Source organism: Cetorhinus maximus, chromosome 4 (genome assembly GCF_964194155.1).
Source record: "Cetorhinus maximus chromosome 4, sCetMax3.hap1.1, whole genome shotgun sequence".
NCBI classification, from domain to species: Eukaryota; Metazoa; Chordata; class Chondrichthyes; order Lamniformes; family Cetorhinidae; genus Cetorhinus; species Cetorhinus maximus.
The window spans coordinates 81,450,715-81,476,202 of NC_135882.1; the positions used below are offsets into that span (position 1 = coordinate 81,450,715).

At 42.7% G+C, this 25,488-nt stretch overlaps 1 protein-coding gene across 1 annotated transcript in view; it reads right to left on the reverse strand.

Moving 5' to 3' along the window:
- The window catches only part of adhfe1 (alcohol dehydrogenase iron containing 1), a 70,095-nt gene that overhangs the window by 41,062 nt on the left and 3,545 nt on the right, over positions 1-25,488 (reverse strand). Inside the window, exons 2-6 of the mRNA XM_078540405.1 lie at positions 20,281-20,318; positions 19,303-19,346; positions 19,112-19,165; positions 11,239-11,393; positions 772-968 (exon numbers count right to left, since the gene is read on the reverse strand). Coding sequence (XP_078396531.1) covers positions 772-968; positions 11,239-11,393; positions 19,112-19,165; positions 19,303-19,346; positions 20,281-20,318 — 488 coding nt within the window. The remainder of the gene's footprint in view (positions 1-771; positions 969-11,238; positions 11,394-19,111; positions 19,166-19,302; positions 19,347-20,280; positions 20,319-25,488) is intronic.

Genomic DNA, 25,488 nt, shown 5'->3' on the forward strand with positions numbered 1-25,488 from the left:
AGGGATAGAAGTAGGCAAGAGGGAGAGATAGAGGAAGGATGAGAGAGAGAGAAACATGTAGAGTGGATTGGGGGAGAAGAGGTGTGAAGAGACAAACTTAAATTTTCCCTATGTCTGCAATAATTCTAACTTCCAGCTCCAGTTCTGGGAAAAACAAGTCACTTGCTCAGCTCAAGGAACTCATTTCTAATAGTTAAGATAATTATTTTCACTTCTTAAAGGTGAACTACCATTTATCTGACCAGTAGCTCTTTAATATTGTGGAGGGTGGCATAGAGCAGAATGGTAAGTGCAAAGTGCATTATCTTCTGAAAACTGCTTAAAATCCCCTTCCTACAGCCATCAGTCCACAATCTGAATGCTTATATTTGCAGCTTCATTAAGGATTAAAGTGGGAAAACAATTGGCAATTAAGAAGATTTCAAATACATAATGAAAATAGATTACATACTCTATTATATGTTTGATCAACAGTATAGGCTGGTACATTTACAGCAGGGTCAAACATCTGTATTTGCTGATAAACTGGGTGCTTCTACAATGGTTTAAGTGCTCTCAAATGTTTAAATCATTGTCGTTCTTTTTAAATGTTTGCATGTGGTACAGTATTGCTAGGAATTTGCCACCAATCAACATTTCTCACTTACGCTGATCCCTTTCCAAACACAAAAGCCACTTGCAGATTGTGGTCACAATTAGTATGCCACACAGAAAGCTACTAATGGTACAATTCAAACCAACTCCATTTTTAAAACATCTGCATGGACCCACCTGCTATCAAAGGACAGAGGTGAACAGTAACAGGTTTTCCTTTCCCTATTGGTGCATTGACATAGTCCAAGAATTCAGCATCAGGACTGCAGGTGTAGAGGTTAGCCACTTTGCACGTGTCCATCACAGATCCACCGCCAACAGCTACATACGCATCAAACTGTTCTTGCCGAGCAAATGTTATTGCTTCCTTGAAGCTAATAATATTTCATAAAGGACAGAATGATCAACTTCAAACAAAACAATATGTCAGAATAATACATTTTGAAAGATTAAACAAATGATACGTCCTTAATTACTTGAAAAAGGAGAGCTATGGGTAAGTGCTGGTAGAGGTTGCAATGAGCCTTAGAGATCAGAAAGCACCCAGGTTTTGTCCCTAATCTGTGCTGAATGAGCTGATCTCAACAGGGCACAACAATCCGCCTCATACATATTCATTGACCTCACCTCCTCTGGAGATCTTCCCTCCACAGCCTCCAACCTCATAGACCACAACCTCGAACAGCCCAATTCTACATTCTTCCTAAAATCCACAAAACAGGATTGCCCTGGTAGACCCATTATTTCAGCCTGCTCCTGCTCCACTGAACTGATTTTTTTCCTATTTCAACTCTGCTTTCCCTCCATGTCCAGTCCCTTCCCGCCTGCATCCGTGACTCTTCCGATGCTCTACGTCACCTTAACAGTTCCCAGCCCCAACTTTTCACCATGGACGTCCAGTCTCTCTACACCTTCATTCCCCACCCGAATGGACTGAGAGCTCTCTGCTTCTTCCATGAACGGTGGCCCAACTTGTTCCCATTCACTACCACCCTCAACTGCCTGGCTGAACTTGTTCTCACATGAATAATTTTTCCTTCAACTCCTCCAGCTTTCTTCAAATAAGAGGTGTTGTCATCGGTACCAACATGGGTCTCATGCTTGGCATTTTGCAGGATATATGGAACATTCCTTCCTCCAGTCCTACTCAGACCCCTCACTCATCTCTTTTTCCAATACATTGATGACTATCGGTGTCGTTTTCTACTCTCGCCCTGAACTGAAAAATTTCATCAACTTTGCTTCCAAATTCCATCTTCTCTCACTTTCACATGATCCATCTCTGATTCTTCCCTTCCCTTCCTTGACTTCTCTGTCTCCATTTCTGGGGATAGGCTTTCAAACGATATTCAATATAAGCTCACAGACTCCAACGGCTACCTTGACTACACTTCCTCACACCCCTCTTCCCGTAAGGACTCTATTCCATTCTCCATCTCGTCACATTTATTCAGATGATTAACCATCCATACTCTAGCCATTCCAATATGCCCACCTTTTCCCTCAACCAAGGATTCCCCCCACTGTGGTTCACAGGGACCTCAACTGTATCTGTTCTTTTTCCCACACTTTTACTCTCACCCCTTCTCCTGCCCTCCCAAAAACATGGTAGAATTCCCCCTGTCTTTGCGTTCCACCCCATCAGCCTCCCTATTCAACGGATCATTCTCTGCCATTTCTGTCACCTCCAGCATGATGCTTCTCTTCCCCTTTCAGCTTGCCAAAAGGACTGTTTCCTCCACGACATCCGGGTCCTCAGTCACCCCAACTCCTCCTCCTTTTCCTATGGTACCTTTTAATGCAAGTGTAGGAGATGCAACGCCTGCCCTTTTACACCTTCCCTTCTCACTGTCCAAAGCTTCAAATACTCCTCCTGAGTGAAACAGTGATTTATTTGTACTTCTTTCAATTTAGTAAACTGTATTTGCTGCTCATAATGTGGTCTCAGAATCACAGAATTCATAGAATCACAGAGCTGTTACAGTGTAGGAGTCCATTCAGGCCACCATGTCTGCATCAGCTCTCCGAATGAGCATTATGACTCAGTGCCATTCTCCTGCCTTTTCCCTGTAACCCTGCACATTGTTTCTACTTAAATAATCATCTAATGCCCTCTTGAATGCCTTGATTGAACCTACCTCGACCACACTTCCGGCCAGTGCAATCCAGACCTGAACCACTCGCTGTGTCAAAAAGTTTTTTCTCACATCGCATTTGCTTCTTTCGCAAATCATTTTAAATCTGTGCCCTCTCATTCTCAATCCTTTTATGAGCAGGAACAGTTTCTCTTCTGAATAGACAGTATCTATTCTGTCTAGGCCCTTCATCATTTAAAACACCTCTTTCAAACCTCCTCTTAGCCTTCTCCTCTCCAAGGAGAACAGTCCCAACTTCTCCAATCTACCTTCATAACTGAAGTTTCTCATCCCTAAAACCATTTTTGTAAACCTCTCTGCACTCTCTCCAATGCGTTCACATCCTTCCTAAAGTGTGGCGCCCAGAACTGTCCACAATAATCTAGCTGAGGTGTAACTAGTGTCTTATACAAGTTCAGCATAACTTCCTTGCTCTCGTACTCCATGCCCTAAGCCTAGGATACTGTACGCTTTATTTAACTGCTCTCTTCACCAGTCCTGCCACCTTTAATGACTAATGCACATATACATCCAGGTCCCTCTGCTCCTTCACACCCTTTAGAGTTGTACCCCTTATTTTATACTGTCTCTCCATGTTCTTCCTACCAAACTGAATCACCTCACACTTCTCTGCATTGAACTTCATTTGCTACCTATCTGCCCACTTCACCAACTTGTCTATGTGCTGTTAAAGTTCTACACTGTTGTTCCCTCAGTTTACAATGCTTTCAAGTTTTGTATCACCTGTAAACTTTGAAGTTGTCCCCTACACACCAAGATCTTGGTCATTAATATATATCAAGAAAAGCACGGGTCCCAATACTGACCCCTGGGGAACTCCACTACAAACCTTCCTCCTATTCTGTCTAGGCCCTTCATCATTTAAAACACCTCTTTCAAACCTCCTTCTCTGCCCTTTACACTACCACTGTCCCAGCCTACATTCAGGTAATTAAAGTCCCCCATTATGACTACTCTATAATGTTTGCACCTCTCTGTAATTTCCATGCAGATTTGTTCCTCTATATCATTCCCACTACTTGGTGACCTACAGACTACACCAAACAATGTAATTGCACCCTTTTTGTTCCGTAGTTCTAGCCAAATTAATTCTGTCCTTGAACCCTCTGAGACATCCTCTTTCTCCAGCACTGCAATGCTCGCCTTAACCAATATAGCCACTCCTCCTCCTTTCCTTCCTACCCTATCTTTCCTGAACGCCTTGTACCCAGGAACACTTAACATGCAGTTCTGCCCTTCCTTGAGCCAGGTCTCTGTTAGCACCACAACATCATAACTCCGCATGGCAATCTGTGCCTGTAACTCACCAATCTTATTTACTATGCTCTGTGCAGTCACACACATGCAGTATAATCCTGATTTAGACTTTATTATTTTCTCCCTTTCTCTGACTCTGCCTATTAACTTACCGGGGTTGCCTCTACAATGGAAAGGCCTAAAGCAGATTGGTAACCATTTTGCAGAACACCTCCATTCAGTCTGCAAGTGTCAACTCGAGCTTCCTATCACCTGTCATTTGAATTCCCCACTTGCTCCCACTCTGACCTTTCTGTCCTTGGCCTGTTACAGTGTTCTAATGAAATTCAATGCAAGTTCGAGTAACTGCACCTCATCTTTTGACTGGGCACTTTACAACCTTCTAGACTCAACATCGAATTCAACAATTTCAGATCATAAGCTCCCTGCTCCCATTTTGTTTCATGTTTTGTTGCTGGTTTGTTTCTTCTTTCACATTGCTCTCCTATTTCCTTTAATCTGTGTATGGACGGTAGCTATTCAGCTATTCACACTTCCTCTAGTAACATCTATTGTTTCTTTACTTGTCACATTACCACTTCCTTTGGCCTTGAACTTTTGTATCTTCTGTTCTCCAGTCTAAATCAGATCTTCCCTTTTGTTCTTCTTCCCACCTTCCCGCCATTTCACTTGCCCAAAACCTGTCACGTTTTTAACTTCTCCCAGTTCTGATCAAAGGTCATGGACCTGAAATGTTAATTCTATTTTTCTCTCCCCACAGATGCTGCCTGGCCTACTGAGCATTCCAGATTTTTCTGTTTTTATTTCAAACTTCCAGCATCTGCAGAATTTTGTTTCTCTGTTTTGTGTCAAATATATTCAGATTAAGACTAAGTAGAATTAGCAGGAGTTTGAACTTGCTGCACCCCTAGCCAAGCTGTTCCAGTACAGCTACAACACTGGCATCTATCTGGCAATGTGGAAAATTGCCCAGGTATGTCCTGTACACAAAAAACAAAGCAGGACAAAGCCACCTAGCCGATTACCGCCCCATCAATCTACTCTCGATCATCAGTAAAGTGATGGAAAAGGTCATCAACAGTGCTAATATCCGGCACTTGCTTAGCAATAACCTGTTCATTGATGCTCAGTTTGAGTTCCGTCAGGGTCACTCAGCTCCTGACCTCATTACAGGCTTGGTCCAAACATGGAAAAAGAGCTGAACTCCAGAGGTAAGGTGAGAGTGACTGCCCTTGACATCAAGGCAGCATTTGACTGAGTGTGGCATCAAGGAGCCCTAGCAAAACTGGAGTCAATGGGAATGCGAGGGAAAACTCTCTGCTGGTTGGAGTCATACCTAGCACAAAGGGAGATGCTTGTGATTGTTGGAGGCCAATCATCTCAGTTATGGGACATCACTGCAGGAGTTCCTGAGGGTAGTGTCCTCGGCCCAACTATCTTCAGCTACTTCATCAATGACCTTCCTTCCATCATAAGGTCAGAAGTGGGGATGTGCACTGATGATTGCACAATGCTCAGCACCATTCGTGACTCTTCAGATACTGGAGCAGTCCATGTCCAAATTCAGCAAAACCTGAACAATATCCAGGCTTGGGCTGACAAGTGGCAAGTAACATTCGTGCCAACAAGTGCCAGGCAATGACCATCCCCCACAAGAGAGAACCTAACTGCCATCCCTTGACATTCAATGGCATTACCATCACTGAATCCCCCATTATCAACATCCTGGGGGTTACCATTGATCAGAAACTGAACTGGACTAGCCATATAAATACTGTGGCTGCAAAGATGCTCAGAGTTCTGTGGCAAGTGATTCACCTCCTGACTCCCCAAAGTCTGTCCACCATTTACAAGGCACAAGTCAAGAATATGATGGAATACTCTCCACTTGCTTGGATGAGTGCAGCTCCAACAACACTCAAGAAGCTTGATGCCATCCAGGACAAGGCAGCCCGCTTAATTGGCAACCCACCCACAAACATTCATTCCCTCCACCACCTATGTACAGTAGCAGCAGTGTGTACCATCTATAAGATACACTGCAGGGTCTCACCAAGCCTCCTTAGACAGCATCTTCCAAATCCACGACCACTACCACCTAGAAGGACAAGGGCAGCAGATAGATGGGAACACCACCACCTGGAAGTTCCCATCCAAACCACTCACCATCCTGACTTGGAAATATATCACCGTTCCTTCACTATAGCTGGGTCAAAATCCTGGAACTCCCTTCATAACAGCACTGTGGATGTATCTACACCACATGGACTGCAGCGGTTCAAGAAGACAGCTTACCACCACCTTCTGAAGGGCAATTAGAGATGGGAAATAAATGCTGGCCTAGCCAGTGACACCCACATCTCATGAATGAAAAGAAAATGTTTCTATTTTAGTTATTGTACAGAGACTGCAAATGTAAAGTATATGCATGGGTGTCAGGACAGGCTGCACATGTGCCCACTACAGTTCAACAGCTTGCTAACTCACTGTCAAGTCTTACCAATGAACAATAGGCATTTGGGTTACCAGAAGACTGGATCACTGTTTTCAGGATCATCATCTTTCAGGGAATATTTTTATTATTCTACTCCACCACAGTACCTATCTCATCACTAGTTGTACAGATCTGTTGGCTGGTATTAACCTCTGTATGACTCTCTGATTCTGCTCCATCCCAATCTGTTTGCCTGGGTTCGGACTTGTTATTAATCAAGAATTCTCACTGCCTAGAGGGAGCCTGTATTGGATCTCCAGGACGTGCTAGAAATGCTGTAACATAGAATTACACTGAATATACGGCACAGAAACAGGCTACTCAGACAAATCAGTCAGAATGGAGAGGCACTTGTTCTTCAGCATCATCCCATTCTCAGAACATGCAGAAAGAAGGCATTGACTCCCTCATCTACAATGTTTGCTGCTCTGAGTTCTCTGCTCACCCACTGTGCCAGCTGTTTGACTCCCACTCACATGTGACATGGCTGTTACCTGCTATTGCCTTTATAGTCAAATAGCTTCTTAGTACTAATTGTCTAAACTCACTGATAAATAACAGCCAGTTGGGCAGGTACCAGAGAGCTACTGGTGCCCGTAGAAGGCTAACCCAATAACAGTTTCACATATGTTGGTAATAATTGCACAGAAACAGGCCATTCTGCCCAACAGGTCCAAGCTAATGTTGATACTCCACACAAGCCTCCTCCCACTCTTCTTCCTCTAATCTCATCAACATATTCCTTTCTTCCCCATTTGCTTATCTAACTTCCTCTTAAATGTATACTATTCACCTTAACTACTCCTGTGGCAGTGAGATCCACATTCTAACCACTCTCTTGGCAAAGAAGTTTCTCCTGAATTTTTGTAAATTGATATTGCACACATTCCCTTGCCTCTATATAATTTTTTATTACATGGTGAATAGAACTGTATACAGTATCCCAAGAGTGGTCTAAAGATACTGTCTGATACATGTAACTTCTCCACTTTTCAATTCTACCCCTTTAGAAATACACTCTAGTGCTTGATTTTTTAGGGTTTATGGATCAATGTTGCTACTTTTAGTGATGTCTGTATTTGTATTCCAGATCCCTTTGCTCCTCCACCTTATTTAGATTCTTACTTATAGTGACAGGGTAGATATTGAGCGGATGTTTTGCCTCGGAGGAATCTAGAACTAAGGGACATAGTTTCAAAATAAGGGGTCTCCCATTTAAGATGGAGTTAAGGGGGAATTTATTCTCACAAAGGGTCGTCGGTATTTGGAATTCTCTGTATTTACACAGATTTTTGATTGACAAGGGAGTCAAGGATTAAAGGTGGCATGCAGCAAAGTGTAGCTAAGGCCCCTAGATTCTTCTAAAGTGTGCAGATGCAGTTGTCCGCATCAGGGGTTTTATCCTCTTTGATTAGCTGATTTAATATTTCTCTGCTATTATGAAGACTGTGTGAGACAGAAATCCCGCCTCTGGGAATGAAAGTGGGAGCTGACCCCGGGCCAAAGGGCTGCTGGGGCTCTGGGTATTATTAATAAACTGCTGGGTCTGCTGTCCAATTAAGAATCATAGCCCACCTTCCAGGACTGCTGGCAGCAGGACCAATGTTACAGGCTGCAGCATGAAGGAGAGGGCACCTCAATGTTGAGGCACCCTCGAAGGCAGATGAGTCTGTTTCAAAGAGCCACCTTAAGGCGGGCAGGCCTGGTGATGGCACGGGGGGGCATCTACAAGCAGGTGGCCACTGCTGCTGGAGGGCCACTCCATTGGCCATGAAACAGCCATTAATCAGCATCCCCCTCCCCCACCCCAAGGAACCTCTGGGAGGCCACCAGTATTTACCTGGCAGTATTCTTACATGGTGACAGGTCTGTCCGACAAGGGTAAAATGCCTCCAGGGGATGGGATGTGGCCTTAACTGGGCCAATAGGTGGCTCAATTGGCCACCCGGTGGGAGGCTGTGCCACTGAGATTCCTACTGCTGGCAATATGCAGCAAGAAGTTGTTGAACTCCCCTCCCAACACCTTCCTCCGCCATATTACCAGCCATCCAGCTTCCCAGGCCATCTCCAAAAGACTGGGAAAATTCAGCCCATCATTTCTAAACTCATCTCCCAATGTCATGACTGCCTGATCTGCCTCCCCAGTATGTAATGAAGCGACGTAATTATTTAATATTTCAGCCTTTTCACTATCTCTCCTGTGATTTTATCCTGTCCACTTCTATTCCCATCCCGACTTTCCACTTTTTCACTTACACATCTGTAGAATCTATAACTATTTTGTCTTATGTTTCTAGTAATTTGCTTTCATAGTACCTCTTTACTTACCTAGTTGCTTGACTTTTCTCCTAACCTCTTTGTATTCTCCCTTGTCTTGCTTTTCCCTGCTATCCGTAGACATAGTGTACGCTTCATTCCTTACTCAATTATTTCCTTATGGGCAGAATTATTAGGTTGGCGTGCGGGCACGTGCCCGACACACATGAATGTAAAATAGCGCGTGATGATGTCATGCGAGTACATCGACGTCGTCCTGTGCTCGCGAATATTTCGGTTGGCAGGCGCGCGAAATAGTCGGAAGTGCGTCCACTGACAATTAAGAGGGCAATTAAGTCCATTAAAGTTGTAACTGTCCCCAATTTTTCGTGGTCCATTCAACCTTACAGTTGGTGGACGGGAGAATCTGCCAGGTGGACTTTGCATTTTTGATTAAACCTCAGCCAAGGGCGGGATGTGGTTTCCATTATTAAATTAAAAAAGTAAAAATGTATGGACAGAATTTTCACAATGTATATGTTCAGGTGACTGATTCTGATGAATGGACATTTTTTTCCAGATTTTAAAATCTTTATTAATTGGTTTTAAATTCTTCAGCTCCCTGAGGCAGCTCTCTTCCTTCAGGGAGCTTTCATTCAGTGCTCGCCCGCACTTATGTCAGTGCCCGCCCTCCTCCCTCCCCCACCCTGGCAGTGCTGAGCATTTCAGCGTGTATTTCAAGCTGGCTGCCTTTAATTGGCCAGCCAGCGTGAATTGCGGTCGGGGGCCGATTGCAGGCACCGGTCCATTCCCCAGCCGCTCCTGGGCTTACCGATTGCGCCCGCACACCAACCTAAAAGTACTGCCCATCTGTAGCATCTCCTTTGTGTTTAGATTGTTCTTGTTTTTAGTAATGTTTTTGCCTAGGCTCTGTTTTACAGTCTGTTAAATGATTCCCTTTGCTATTCTACATCATGCCAATATTGTTATCCATTTTATTTTCCCAGGTTTTATTCTCAAACCCTCAAAATTGGCTTTTCTCCAGTCTACTTCCCTGGTCTTTGTCATGCTTACATCAATCTCAATATATTATGGTCACTTGGGTCCGAATCCATCCTTACTTTTACTTCTCTTGTCTTATTTGCTCTGGTTCATTCCCCATTATGAGATTCAGTAGCGAATCTTCTATTGTTGGACTTCTTGCATACTGGGTTAGAAAGAGGTCTTGTACATTTTGTAGGAACTCCATTTCCTTATCCCCTTTATCCACAGCTTCTGGCCAATTAAAATTGGGGTAGTCAAAATCCCACATGAATATTATTCCATGTTTGTTACTCATTTCCCTAACTTGTTTGCATATTTCTTCCTCCACCTCCCTTCCACTATTAAGTGATCTGCAGACTGCCTTTTAACGTGATTGATCCTTTATTATCTTTCATCTCTTTCCTTTATCCTCGCCATATTTTCTAATATGTAATACCCTTTAACATTTAGTTCTCACTTCTGATTTCTCTGTAGCCATGTCTCAGTATCCCCGACTATAACTGGCTCCTTGCAATGTATTATTGCCTCCAGCTTTCCTGTTTTAATGTGGACAGTGTTCATTGCTGCACAGACAGTTTAATTCACTTTTGATAACAATTCCTCTCACTTTATCTCTTTACACTCCTGTTCTATAACTCTTTTTATTCCTCCTTAAGTTTAGTCTGCCTTACGCTCTATTTTCCTGTTCCATTTATATTTTGGCTTATTTTATTCCATGTAGATCCCTGCCACCATCTTAATAATCTAACGCCTTTGCCATCTCCCTATTTATGCTTTCTGCTAGGATACTGAACTCATTCAGTTCAGGTGGAGCCCATCCCATTGGTAACAAATAAAAAGGCAGGTGTGGCAGCTCTGTTAGTCTTGGCATAGGTAAGTCATTGAGGGTTATTTGAAGGAAGGGAAGTCGCAATTAGGCCCTTCATTGGAGCCCACTGCCGCCTCCTCACAATGAGCCAAAGAAACTGCAGTATCTTGGGTGGACCCAAGGGAAACTTATTGAGAACATGGGCCCTACACACCTATTGTTGCTTTTAAGCAGCAGGCAGGAAGGAGGTGCCAGATGTGATCCACATCTGGGTGCGATAAGAGAAATCCTAGTCAAGATGGTGAAGCATCAGCCTTACTACCCAAATTGCTGTTATTCTCCATTGCCTGGAGGAGAATCCAAACCATCACATGAGCCATTGTATAAAGGGCTGCCTACATTATGAAGTCTGGCTACATGTGCCAAGATATGCACAGATGCAGTTTCTTCACCCTGCCCTAGAAGTGTCACATGGAAGCTACTCTTTTTAAGAAAGTATTCATTTTAAGTATATACTTTTTAATTGGCAAATTGTTAATAGTGTAATAGCAGTATTAGGGATGCCACCAATAATAACACCATTAAGGCCTTGTTCCTTAAAAACGCTCTCCCAATGAGTTGTTGCGTACCTTCCATCTGTTGGTTCCACTCTGACCTTGTCAAACACTTTAAAGTTTACTCCATTCTTAACCAATGAATTCAGGACAGCTTTAACAGGAGGGAGCTTGGCTACATTTTTGTCAGTCATCACACAAACGTTTCTGGCCCCAATGTTCTGAAGATCCTATAGAAATAACAAAAGCTGTAATTTTTAATATGAAAAACATGCAAACAGCAAACAACCAATTAGTAGTGAATAGCTCAAGCATTTGCCAGGGCTCTACTATAACCCTACTCTGCATTTCTTCAGTTACTAGAAGCATAGGAATTGCTAGTTGAAAAAAGACCAAGGCTCCAAGTTCACCTTCTACCATCCTGGTAGTCACATATTTTGGCTTATTTTATTTGTTATACATTGCTCAGGATGATCCTGCCCATGTGCTTAATGAATGGGTGGCTGACAAATCAATGTTGATGTTATTAGATAAATAAGGATTTACTTCTGTACTTAACATGTTGTCCTTGATATTAATATGAAGATGGCTTCAGAGGTGGGGAAGGTATGAAATAGCATGGGTAAAACCTGGAAGTCAACCCAACAGGTCTGCAATGTCAATTCAATTGAAATAATTAGCTTTGACTTCTTTGAGTTTTGTGTCTTTAACTTGCACAACGGATGTGATGTACACCCATATGGTGCAGCCTCAGTTGTATTTAAAGGGGCAATGCACAAATGGAAATTGGAGGTGTTCAGGATGGATGGTGGACATCAAGCACTGTAATTACATCTGGGTGCAGGAAGGAGAAGGTGAGACATACTTTTTTCCAGCAATGGGAGGAAGAAACCTGTGGCTCTCAGCAAAAAAGGCCTGGTTGGAGTTTGCCGAGGAGGTGAGCAGCAGGCATGTTGTTCCCAGGTCTTGGGTTCAGAATAGGAAGTGTTTAATGATCTAACTAGGCCAGGAAAAGTGAGCAATTTGTTGATTCAACCGCATCCTTTCACTCTGCCTTGATAAGTATTCTCCATCACATCACTCTTCACACCACTTAACTTTCAGCAACACCCAGCCATCACCTTCCATATGCTTCATCACCTCCCCTTCACCCATCCACCAGTACCATTCACCTCAATCGTTATGCAATATGATGCATCTGACTCTCAGACCCCACACCGAAAGCACTGCATCCATTGGGTGACCTTCATTCACTCGCAAATCTGTTTCTTCATCTGATAGAAGAAAGTGCAAGGGAAAGGGAGAGGTCTGGAGGACAGGCAGTCTAGCTAACAGGTGCCGAGGTGAGGGCCTTGGAGATAATTGGCAGAGCTACACCCCTCTCAGTCAGAGATAAAGACACAGGAAGCTTGCAGATAACTGGTGACAGAATTACAGATGTCTTGGATATGCATATGCTGGCTTTATTTCATCGATAACTGAGCTATGGAGTATGATGATCATCAAGATTGTGAATCTGCCATGACTAAATCATACCCCTTTCTTTTGTCTTCCAGAGCCTTTACATATGGTGCAGGACATACATGTAGATGAATTCTCAGAGAATCTCATTCCTTCTAAGGGTGCAAAATGTACAGTCTTTCACCAGTGCAGATACTTGCACTTCAATGGGTTAACTTAGACAGCTCATTGGGTTTTCACCAGTGATTTACACTTTAGAAGTGAGCACAAGCAGACATTGGCAACAAGGACAGCTGTGGAGAGTCTACGGTGAGAGCTCTGCTCAGCAGGGCACAGATGCTGAATGCCCGGGCCTACTGTTGAGAAGGAAAATGCTACAGGTGCAAAAGGAGCTTAGCCAGATATTGACAAACATGCCACGCACACTCTTCATTATAGTGGAGAGTTGGAGGAACCAACTCGATTTCTAATGGCTTGGTGACACAAAGAATTACAAGAAGGTCTGCCATGAAGAGAGTGGCTGCTTCCATGGAGCATCAAGCACAGTTCTCAAATCAATATATGCAGGGCGTGGCCACAGCTGTGCAGGGAACGTCTGCATCTTAAACAGGATGACATATTATATCTGTGGCTTTACAACACTTCACTGATCTGCAGCAAGCTGCCCTGCAGGCCGAGTGGTAGGAGTAATGTGGTGCTGGCCCAGGAGAGGGATGATGGCAAAACGGGACATGGAAATGGGAACTCCACTAAAAGTGCTCCCACTCCCAGCCTGTATCCAACCTGCTGCCTTGTCTCTCGACGGCTCACAGGTGCAGGTCTTTGGTGGTTTTCTCAGGGGCTCCAAAACCAAAGGGTGTAGGGCAAGAGCATCTAAACAGTCAAAACAGGGATCTGAGACGTCTGTCTTTACCTCCGCTGAAGCCACATGGGGCACATCATGTACAAGTGGTCGGAAGCGTAAGTTCAAGAAAATTGCACAATGGATGTGATGTACACCCACATGGTGCAGCCTCAGTTGTATTTAAAGGGGTAATGCACAAATGGAAATTGGTGGTGTTCAGGACGGATAGTGGACATCAGGCACTGTAATTACATCTGGGTGCAGGAAGGAGCAGGCGAGACATACTTTCTCCAGCAAAGGGAGAAAGAAACCTGTGGCTCTCAGCAAAAAAGGCCTGGTTGGAGTTTGCATGTGGGTTAACATTTCAGGTCTGTGACCCTTCATCAGAACTTATGATGAAAAGTCACAGACCTGAAACATTAACCCTGTTTCTCTCTCCACAGATGCCGCTAGACCTGCTGAGTGCTTCTAGCATTTTCTGTTTTTAATTTCAGATTTCCAGTATCTGCAGTATTCTGCTTTTGGCTGCACATGGGTGTTTGACAAAATGTTGTATTGTTAAGCTTCTTTTTTAAATAATGCCACACAAAACTTATAGATTAGCTTCAATTCCATGTCTTGCTTATTATTGCATTGGGACTGCCAACTCATCCCTTCACTTGCCTCATGATGACAGTCAATAAATGTTGGGACACATTGGGTGGATGTGTGGTCAAAGGGTTGTTTAGTGCAAAGGAAGGCAGAGGGCTGCAGTGGGTAAGTGATAGTCCTGGTGATGGAAACAGGCTACAAGATTTTATTTTTTATGTTTTATACTAGGTCAATCTTTGTGACATTAGGGCGTCCCTGACAGTAATGTAAGCAGGTGGCCTTGGTAATAGGTACTCCATTTTCATTCTCCTCCTTCTCTATGTTCTCTTCATCCAAAGATGGGCCCTCCTCCATCAGTTCCATAATGTTGTGAAGGACGCAGCACACCACTATTATTCTGGACACCTTCACTGGCGAGTATTGAAGGATGCCTCCAGGCTTATCGAGGCATTTGAAGTGCATCTTCAACATTCTAATGGTTTGTGCTGTGAGACACAGGTGGTCATGTGGTTCTCATTGTTCCACTCCTGTACTCTACTGGTATCATGGGCCATAGGGGTAAAGGGGATATTCCTTGTCTCTTAGAAGTCAACCCTTAATTCTGCTTTCAGGAACCAAGAGGTCTGGAACGTTGCGCTGCTGTAGTATGAATAACCCATTAGAGCTCCCATGGAATCTCACACAAACCCTGCAGAAATCTCTTCTTATGGTTACAAATCAACACACATTGATGGATGAATGTTCTTCATGCTTTAGAAAATCTTTTGGTTGTTGTGGCACTGCTTGGATTGCCACCTGTGTATAGTTGTTGGCATCCTGTACCTGTGGTAATCCAGCCAGAGAGGCAAATCTGAGTGCCTGCTCATTTTAGCTTTTGCCATCACAAGGCAAATTTATATAACTGCTGGCTTTGGTAATCAATGTATCAGTGTCCTGCCTTATGGATTTGTGTGCAGCCAATTGGGAAATCCTAGATATGCCTGGTAGTGCCCTGGAAAGATTCTGGAGGCAAAATAATAGAGGCCAATGTGTGGCCACCAGGTCTAGCAGGGAGAGGGTCTTATAAGAACATATATAAGACCCTCTCCCTGCTAGACCTGGTGGCCACACATTGGCCTCTATTAGGGTCTTCTTAGGGGCTGCAGATCTCTGCCACCACCTGACTTTATAAGTTTAGCCTGTCAGAAGCACTGCTCTTTCCAAGTGTCAAGGAAGTAGAGCCTCTGTCCGTAAATCCTATGGTGTAGCCAATGCCTCCTGCAGCCTCAGTGCCTCTTCCATTCATGAGTTGATTCCACCTCAGCGCACCATCGTTGTTGTGGATGGTGATGGTCTTCCTCTTCTGATGTGCTGTCAAACATATCCACCTCCTCTCCTATGCTGATCTTGTCAGTTTGAACACCTCCAAGGTTGAATAAATAACTCTCTGCAATCTTCACCAGTGGGAACTGAGTCACCAGCTGTAATAAGTGGGCTTTTATTCAGCTGGAGCAATGACGAGTTTAAATACCACTCGAACTATGCTCCAATCTCTCCTCCATCTGGTTGGACAATTTCCAGCGCCCTGGGAAACCGGTTCTACATTGCTAAATCTAGAATGAAGTTGAAATCAATTTCAAAAGACCTCATTAACATCTCCAATGGATGTTAATTGCACCAATAACCACTTACTCGTCTGCAATAATTAAAGCCCTGGCTTCGGCGAATAAATTTCTAGCCAGCATCCAAACGCATCTTGGTTAAACATAGAAGTCAGTGTGTTGGAGGTGGGCTGCAGTCATGCTTCATTTTTCTCTGATTTTAAGTATGTGCCCAATCTCAGTAATCGAGAGGAAAAGGGATGTGAGAGATTATGCAGCCTTGCCATACTCCTGTAATGATGTTGAAGGAGTCCATATTGCCCATGCTTGTCTTGTCACAGCAGCTGAAGTCGCAGTATAAGGCTTTGAAGATGTTAATATACTGTGACAGGATGCCATACTGTCTTGTGATGTACCAGAGTGACTGCTGATGGATGCAATCGAAATCCTTCTTGAAATCAATGAAGTTGATAACAAGTGGTTTTCGATACTCTAGGTTCCGTTCTACGATGTTCTTGAGCACAAGGATCTGCTCACAGTATGATTCACCACCCCAAAAACCTGCCTCATCTTCACATAGGGTACCAGCTACTTCTGCTTTCTATCTGTTGAGGAGCACTGGGCTGAAGACCTTGCCAAGTACTGACAGCTGTGTTAAGCCCCTCCAGTTGTTGCAGTCGCTGAAGTTCCCTTCCTTTGGCAGCTTGACAATTACTCCTCACCTTCAGTCATCTGGGACGTCCTCTGCAGCCCAGATCTTGTGGAACAAGTTCGTGAGCTCTGTTGTGATGGTGTTACAAGATAATGATGACTGTACTGCAACAAGGCCCTCCCATCACCATCAGGCAATAGAAAATTGAGGATGCTAACCACTTCCCCATCTAGAAAGCAACATTTCCAGGGAGAGTGATGTAGAGATCAATGTCCATACAAGAATAGGCAAAGCAGCATCAGTCTTCCAGTGGCTCCACATGGTCTGGGCATCCAACACCATCATCACAGCTGTGAAGCTGTGAATCTACATGTCCATAATAATATCAACTGCAATCTATGCCTGCGAGACTAGGAAGAAAACAACAAAGATGTTAAGTAAGTTGGACGTCTTTCACCAACATTCCCTCTGCAAGACCTTGGGCATCACATGGAGAGACAGCATTGCCAATGAAGAAGTGCTACAGAGAACTGGTCAGAGGCACCTGCGGCATATCATGATGGAGAGACGACTGAGGTTGGCAGGATATGCATTTCGCCTCCCAGGCGTACAGTGTGGCAGTAGAATGGACACCACCAAGCAGAAGAAGAAGAAGACAGGGCCAGTCAAAGAAGACCTGATGAAGTACATTTAAGGAGGGTCTTCAAGAGCAGGGCATCACCTGAACTGCAGCAAAAGAAATTGCGATGGATCGAGTCTGGTGATTGTCGCTCATTGTCCCCATGGACCCGGAGGAACTAAATCTAAGTAAGTCTGATCTCAACCCACCCATTCTTACTTGTTAAAACTCTCCCCATTTTTTAATTGCCTTGCATGCACCCCATTCTTAACTATCTGTGCCTTGCCTCTCTCTGTGGCCAGATAACAAGTGGCCTAAAGTGGTTTGTTGGGAAGCTCTCTCTGGCTTTATTTTTTTCATCCCACAATAAAACATGTGTCATTCTGTTTGACACCTGTATTCGATAGCACAGGTGAGATTAGTGATTAATTTGAGAAAGAACCAAGAGCACTAACATGTCTTGTGCAACGCTTGTCTGTTGGTTCTTTAATGCATCAAACCACTAAATTGCTCTAGGGATGTTCTCTGCCTTTTTGTACAAAAATTACTGAATTAAATTAAAGTAAAATAGCAAAATATAAACCATATAGATAGAGATAATGAAGGATCAACCACACTACTGGGTGTAGTCTACTGACCATCTAATAGTGGAAGGGAGGTGGTGGAAGAAATATGCAGAAAAATTAGGGAATTGAGTATAAAAACATGGAGGATTTCAACTCCCTGATATTAAATGGACAGAAGAGGCAGGTAAAGGGGATAAGGTAACGGAGTTCCTACAATGTCTACAGGACTCTTTTCTTACCCAATATGCAAAAGGCTCAACTAGGGAAAATTCGCTATTGGATCTAATAATGGGCAATGACCAGCAGATAAGAGAAGTAAAAGTAGGGGAACATCTAGGCAATAGTGACCATAATATAATATGCTTTAAGGATGATTATGGAGAATTACATAAATATGGCAAAAACCAAGTTAATGGATTAGAGGTAAGCTGATTTTGAGGGGCTGAGAATAAAACTCTGGAAAATAAAATGGATGACAATATTGGCAAACAAAGATGCATGACACCAATGAAAAACATTTAAAATGGTGTTCAACTGAATGCAGCAAAAAATATTCCACTAAAAGGCAAGAACAAACTAAACACTATGGGACTCCATGGATGAATAAAGACATAAGGGAACAACTGAGGGTTTGGAAAGGGGCATACATTAAGTATACAGACAGCAGAGGAGTGCAGGATAAGAGAGAATACTAAGGGATTAGTGGAGAAATGAAAAAAAACAATTAGGAGGGGATAAAGGAACCATGAAATTAAATTATCAAGGACCATAAAACAAAATTATAACTTATTTTACAGGTGCATCAACAAAAGAAGGAAGGCTGTGCTGGGAATAGGACCAGCAAGGGATATGCAGGATAATACCACAGGTAACAATAAGGAGATGACAGAAATATTAAATAATTATTTTGCTTCAGTATTTACCAGGGAGATAGAACAGGTAGATAAGACATTGAATGATGAGAAGAACAATGGGATAAGTGCATTTAAAATAAAAAGGGGATATATGAATAAACTAAACAAACTCAAAGACGATATAGTTACTTTGAATCAAAAACACAATTTCTAAATTTGAAGATGCCACCAGATTGGGGGCAATAGTCAATACTGAGGAGGACTGCAACAAATTACCAGAGGACATTGATAAACTTGCAGAATGGGCAAATAATGCTCAAATGAAATTCAACACAGATAAATGTGAGACAGAACAAGGATTGACTTTTGGATGTCTTTTCCCTTCAAAAAGGAGGCTGAGGGGTGGTGTAATAGAGGTATTTAAAATTATGAAAGGTTTTGATAGTGAGGATGTTTCCTCTTCTGGAGAGGTCACCAATATAAGATCCTCACCAAGAAATCCAATAGGGAGTTCAGTAGAAACTTTTTACCCAAAGAGTGGTGAGATTGTGGAACTCGCTGCCACAGGGAGTGGTTGAAATGGATAGTATAGATGCATCTACGGGGAAATTAGACAATTATTCAAAGCAGAATGGAGATTTAGATGAGGAAAGCTAGAAGGAGGCTTGAGTGGAGCATAAACACCAGCATGGACTGGTTGGGCCAAATGGTCTGTTTTTGTGCTGCATATCTATTAAAAAAAAGGCTTTTAATTAATGTAATTTCAGAGGTAAAATCTTACCATACCAACTTCATTTGTCACCCCTTCTCCATATCGAATGTTTGAACAGGCCATCTGAAACAGAACCAACATCCACAGAGATTGTCAGCTTTGGAAAAAAAACGATTTGTTTTTAGAACTTTTCCCACATTATCATTGATGAAGTGATTAAGTTGTGAAAGACCATGACCCATTAAGTGAAACGTTTGTACCTCAAAAGCATAGTCTGTTGTTCTGGTTGAAACATGTCCTGGAGCTGGAACATATAAACACCAATATAAACACATTCACAGCTTCCAATCACCATAATGCAGAAAAATGGGAACCTCTAGGTTTCAACCAATTTAAGATGACTGTGTAGAATGTTTCTACAGTACAGTAATTAACACTAACTGGTCAGACTGTATGGAATATTTCTACAATACAGTTACTGACATTAACTGGTCAGATGTGCAGGTAAAGTTATAACAAAGTTGATGTTTCCCACTTATGTTCAGCAATTATCAATTATTTTGGAGAGATTGACCCATTTTAAATTCCAGTGATATCATATGCTTTCCAAATACATGGGGAAGTTTCAAATTACAAAATTGGCCAGCACTTGAATTTGATTTCACAAAAGCAGGTGCAGGCATTTAAACATAAATGGAGTTTTTACACCTAAAAAAATCAGACTCCTAAATTTCAACAGCAGAAAGCAGTCATTAATTCACAAAAAAAATTGCTTGTGCTATGTTACCTTCAAAGTTGCAAAATCTGATTCCTAAATCCAATTTTATATTCTGAGATTGTGATATTTACACCTTTGTGGCCTGTCCTGTCGGTCAGTTTCACGTTCCACCACCACAGAAAAACATGGGACAGCAAAAAGGCCTACTTTTACCAACCTTTACAAAAGTTAAAACATCAAGCTCCTCTTGCAGTTGAACCAGATACGCAAAAATACTTGTAACTGTTTACTTTGGAAAATATGGCTCCAGTCATTCAGAGCACACAGCCACTTACTCAAATGTTATACTCTCGAATTCATTAGTGGATCCCTAGGCATCTGCCTGTGTGTTAACTGCTCAGTAGTCTTCTACTAGAGTGTTGAATTACATTTTAACTAGAATTAGGATTATTTACCGCCAAGTTGTATTCTATTGTCGCGTTTTACAATAACTGATAATGTTCTCATAATAGAGTATTACCTTGTGAGTAAGTGTGAGAGTGAGCAGGACACCGACATCTAGGCAAACAACAAAAGATGTTTAAATCATACTACTTTTCTCTACTTAGCATAAACATTTTTTACAAAAACTGCTGCAGTTAATAATCATTTTAAAATCATCATTTGGCACTTAAATGTGTCAAATACTGTTCAACATTTGCTTTATTGTGTAAGGACCAGTGACTTTGGGCTGGACTTTCATGTGGGGCTCGGGAAATGCAAATCGTACCCATTTTCAGATTTCAGAAACCCAAGCCCGTCACCCCTGCCCATACCCATGTTTTTGTCTCCTGGAGACATTGCAGGTAGAGTTCGGGTTTTCTGAGTCCTGAGACAACATTGAAGGAGCATGGGTGCCAAGGTGGGCTGGTTAGAAGCCCTGCCTCAGTTCACTGGGACATCAGCCAGCTCTCCACATTGCTCTTATACCCCCTACATTCCCCACCCAGCTCCCCCTGCCCCCACCATACCCCCTCAAATTCCCTATGTCCCTTCATACTTACCATGCCCTTTCATAGCCCCCATGCCCCTTTACACTTCCCATACCTCTCCATGCCCCTCACTTCCTTGATGCCCCCCTCATACCCCATGCCCCTCCATGCCCGCATACCTACTCCATTCCTCCTCACACTCCCCATGCCCCCCATACCCCCTCCAATACTCCCCATGTATTCTCCATAGCCACTCACCCAGTAGCCACTATGGGCAGACCTCAGGATATCTTTGAAATGGACATTAAAATATTAAACTACTAACAATCTAATAGGGCTGTCATATTCAAAGACATCTCATGCTGACAAAACTCTCATCCACAAAAGCCTTCAAAAATGTAAATCCCCTCAAGTGGTTAATCCAGTTATAAAAACACTTATCCACTTACCACTTTAAGGATAGATAATCCTTTAATAACCTCTTAAAACTGTCAGTCAAAATGTGAAAACAGATAAGTGATTCTGGACTGTTTGAAACCCAACCAAGTATTCGTAATAGGCTCAGCTATAATAACAAACCCTGGGAAATGTAAACAATGGAGTCCTTTGAAACTGGAAAAAACAGATTGCCCTTTTTTAAGCTGCAGATGGTGTTTCATTTCAAAGCAGATTGCCTCTGAATCAATGGAATGGAGCACATGCTTAGACCTTTTTTAACTCAGCAGCAGTGCGATTTTTTCAAAGCTGAAGCCCTCTGGACATTTAATTAAAGTCCAAAACACAACAGGAAAGTTTCCAAGCCTATTTTTCTGCAGTTTTGAATTAATTATGGCACTTCCTCCATTAGAAGAAGTATTGCAATAAATGTCAACACTTACACTTATAGTGGTCAATGTAATGGTCAACTTAACTTTGCAGAGCAGAGACCTATGATCAATCACTCTATTAAAACAAATCTACGTTACAATACAGTATTTAATAGTGACATTTGAAGGTGTTAAAACATTAAACTCTTAGTGTCAGAATGTTCCAGACTCCTCAACAGGCTTCCCACAGTGGTCACGAACTCTCAAACCTGGTGGATTTTTTTAGGGCTTCCAAAACCTGTAGCCGCACAGGTTGCAAATTTCCCAAAGTCCTCACAATTGCAACCCTGGCCTCAGAAGAGTACGTACGTACGTGGGGTTCGCAATCAAGGCCTTCCTAGCCTGCGAAATGACCACACAAAAAAAGTGCTGGGTCGGGAAGGCACTGCAAATTGAAATTTGCAGCCAAAAATCCCAACGTTTTACTTTCCTGGATCCATTCCCATCTCTATCGGGAGACAAAAATCCAACCCTCAGGGCGCATTTACACTACAAATTCACTACTACTGCAGAGCATGTTCTGCTTTGCATTAACACCCAACTGGTTACATGTAAATTTGGTGTGAAGGTCCACACAACTCCAAGGTGAAGTGGAGCAAGATCTGTTCTTCCAAAAAGTCTCACTCCACTCCCTTTTCCGTCAGATTCAGACTACATCTACATCCTGTGGTGCAGGTGGGGTCTTTGAGGTGAGGGGTAGGGGGCGTGGTTGGCGGGTGAGTAGTGCTTGAATATGAGTTTGTAAGACAAAAACAAAACTACTTCAAAATGTCTATTTTTCAAATAGAAAATTATTAATAAAGTTCAAATGGAAACATTATTACTTCTATTAAGCTAAGGATTCAAATAAAGCAAAGAAAAAAAGGTTTGTCAGACAAAAACTTTAAAACACAGAATCGTGTTGCTAGTCTCTAAATAACATGGCTACTACACAATATCCCCGTGGACAATTAAAATATGAAGAATTAAAAACTGAAGCCCAGCTAATTAGTTTTTATTGGTTGAATTTCACTGGAGCAATTGACTAGTTGTGGAAGATCATCCATTGTTTGTGTTCAAAGATCTAAGAATTTCAAAATGGAAGATCACACTTGACAAACTTTATTGAATTCTTTGAAGAAATAACAGAAAGAGTAGACAAGGGAAATGCAATAGAGGCAATATATTTGGATTTTTCAATATGGTACCGCATTGTAGACTCATCACCAAGGTAAGGACTCATCACTAAGCATATGAAGTCAGGAGGTAAGTAGCAAAATTGATAGCAAGCCAGCTACAAAACAGAAAACGGAAAGTAGAGGTTAAGGGTAGTTACTCAAACGGGCAAAAGGTGGGAAGTAATGTTCCACAAGGAACACTCTTGCCCACCATTCACATAAATGATTTAGACTTAGGAATCGGAAGTATAATTTCAAAATTTTCTAATGACACTGATAGCTGCATTTTATGGCTCTCTGCTGGGTGTGTTTTTGGTGGGGTTGTGGGGGGACACACATAAAATATGACAAGTAGCTAGCCCACCCCTTTTCTGCCCAATCCCTGACCCGTTCCCCATAATATCGTGAGTGGGTAAGGCACCCACCAGGCCGCCCACCCAATAAGTGGCAATTAAAGGTCTGAATTTGCCTCCAATGCCATAATATGTTGGGCAGTGGAAGGTGGGCGAGAGTGGGACAACTGTTTATTCATCAAAGTTGGTGAAAGGGCAGGAAGGAAGGGGGTACCTACTACAGGGGTATCCTGTGCACATTGAGGGAACCACCCCTAAGATCATACCCCCCACCCCCTTTTGTGCCTCCCCACCTGGCCTCCAAAACTCACCCCCAACCCTAGGGTGCCTGATCCTTCCCCATCCAAAAAACCCGGACTCACCTTGTCTGTCATCCATTACACCTTTTCGTGGGTTCCTTGCCGTTCCAGCAGCACCCACTACTCTCTTCTGACGCTGCTGGGGCTGCAAGAGCTGCCACCCAATCAGCCTGGCTGGCAGCTCTCGAGGGTGGGACTTATGGGTGGATGTCTCAGCTTGTTAAGTCTACCTGCAACCCGGTATCACTGCAGTAGTCTTATTTAAAGCTAGTCAGTTTCTGACTGACTTTTCTTCCAGTGGGGTGGGTGAACAATATGCTCCCCCCCCCGCCCCACCCCCATAAAATTCAGCCCCAAATTGGGAGGTGTGGTTAATACTCAGAAAGACCAAGACAAAATTAAATAAGACATTATTAAACTTGCACAATGGGACCATAATAAGCAAAAGAATTTTGATATAAATAAGTGTGACGTGATGCATTTTGGTAAGAAGAATAAGGAGGCCACAAACCTCTTGGAAAATATGAGTCTAAATGGGCTAGAGGAACAAAGAGATCTAGGGGTACGGATACACAATCACTAAAAGTAGCAATGCTGGTTAATGAGCCCATTAAAAAGCAAACCAAATATTGGGACTCATTTCCACAAGGATAGAATTGATAGGCAGAAAGGTTATGTTAAACTTGTATAGAAACCTGGTTAGATCATGTTTAAAGTAGCTCCAAACTCCATATTATAAGAAGGATATGGAAGCATTGAAGAAGGTGCAAAAGGATTTACAAGGCCAATACCAGAACTCAGAGATGATACCTATCAGGGAAGATTCAACAGGCTGGATCTCTTTTCTCTGGAAAAGATCAGGTCAATCAGTGACCTGGTAGAGGGGTTTAAGACTATGAAAGGGTTTGATAGGATAGGTGTAGAGAATATGCTCAAACCTGGGGGGAGGCCAAAATTAGAGGTCATATACATGGTAGTCACTAATATATTAAATAGGGAATTCAGGAGAAACTTCTTCATCCAAAGAGTGGCTATAATGTGGAACTCGCTACTATAAGGAGTAGATGAGAGGAATAGCATAGATGCATTTAAGGGTAAGCTAGATAACCATTTCAAAGAATAAGGAATCGAGGGTTATGCTGATGGAACTAGCTGAAGATGGGTAGGAAAGGCTCATGTGGAAGATAAACATCAGCATGGTCCTCTTGATTCTCTTCTCACGCCTACAGGTCCATAAGGCAGACGAAGCATATGCTTATGTCTGTTTCTGTAGCTAGTTTTTCCTGGAACATGTCGCTCGAGGCTATAGCTTGAAGGGCCCCGCTCCACATCAAGCATGGCTGACCTGGAGACTCTCTGGCTCTTAGTGCCTGCCATTGGTGCACTGGAAGATTTACAGGTCGATAATCAACCTGTTCGGCCAAGTTATGAATGCATCTTACCTGGCCATCAAGTCCTGGAATGGCACTTGAGCCTGAGCTTCTGTCTCAGAGCCAGGGACGCTATCCATTGTCCCACAAGACCTCCTACCTGCATGGCCTCACTAGGTTGAATTACTTGTTTCTATGCTTTACATTCTAAGTAATTCTATGTAAAGGCACCTTATCTCAAAAATTTCAGAAGTGGTGTGGAGGTGAAGTGATATTTGAACATCCTGAACACCAATGCTTCCCACCACCCCCGCCTATGCCTAAGTCCACATTAAAGCTGCAGAATCATTGTTAAGTAAAATTGCTATGCACTGGCACTGCAGTTGCAGTGTGAATGACTTTTCATTACTTACAAAATTAACACATTGAAACATGGAAAAAGCCTAATACCATTCTCTTGCTGTTGGTCCTATAGGTTACAGCTCTTCAAGTGCATATCCAATTATATTTTAAATGCAATGAGGGTTTCTGTCTCTGCCACCCTATCAGGCAGTGAGTTCTTGACCTCCACCAAACTCTACTGTGATCACATCCTTTCTGTAATGTGATGACCAGAATTGTACCCGGTATTCTAGTTGTGACCTAACTAGTGTTGTATACAGCTCTAGCATAACCTCCCCTCTTATATTCTATGCTTTAGCATAGAATATAA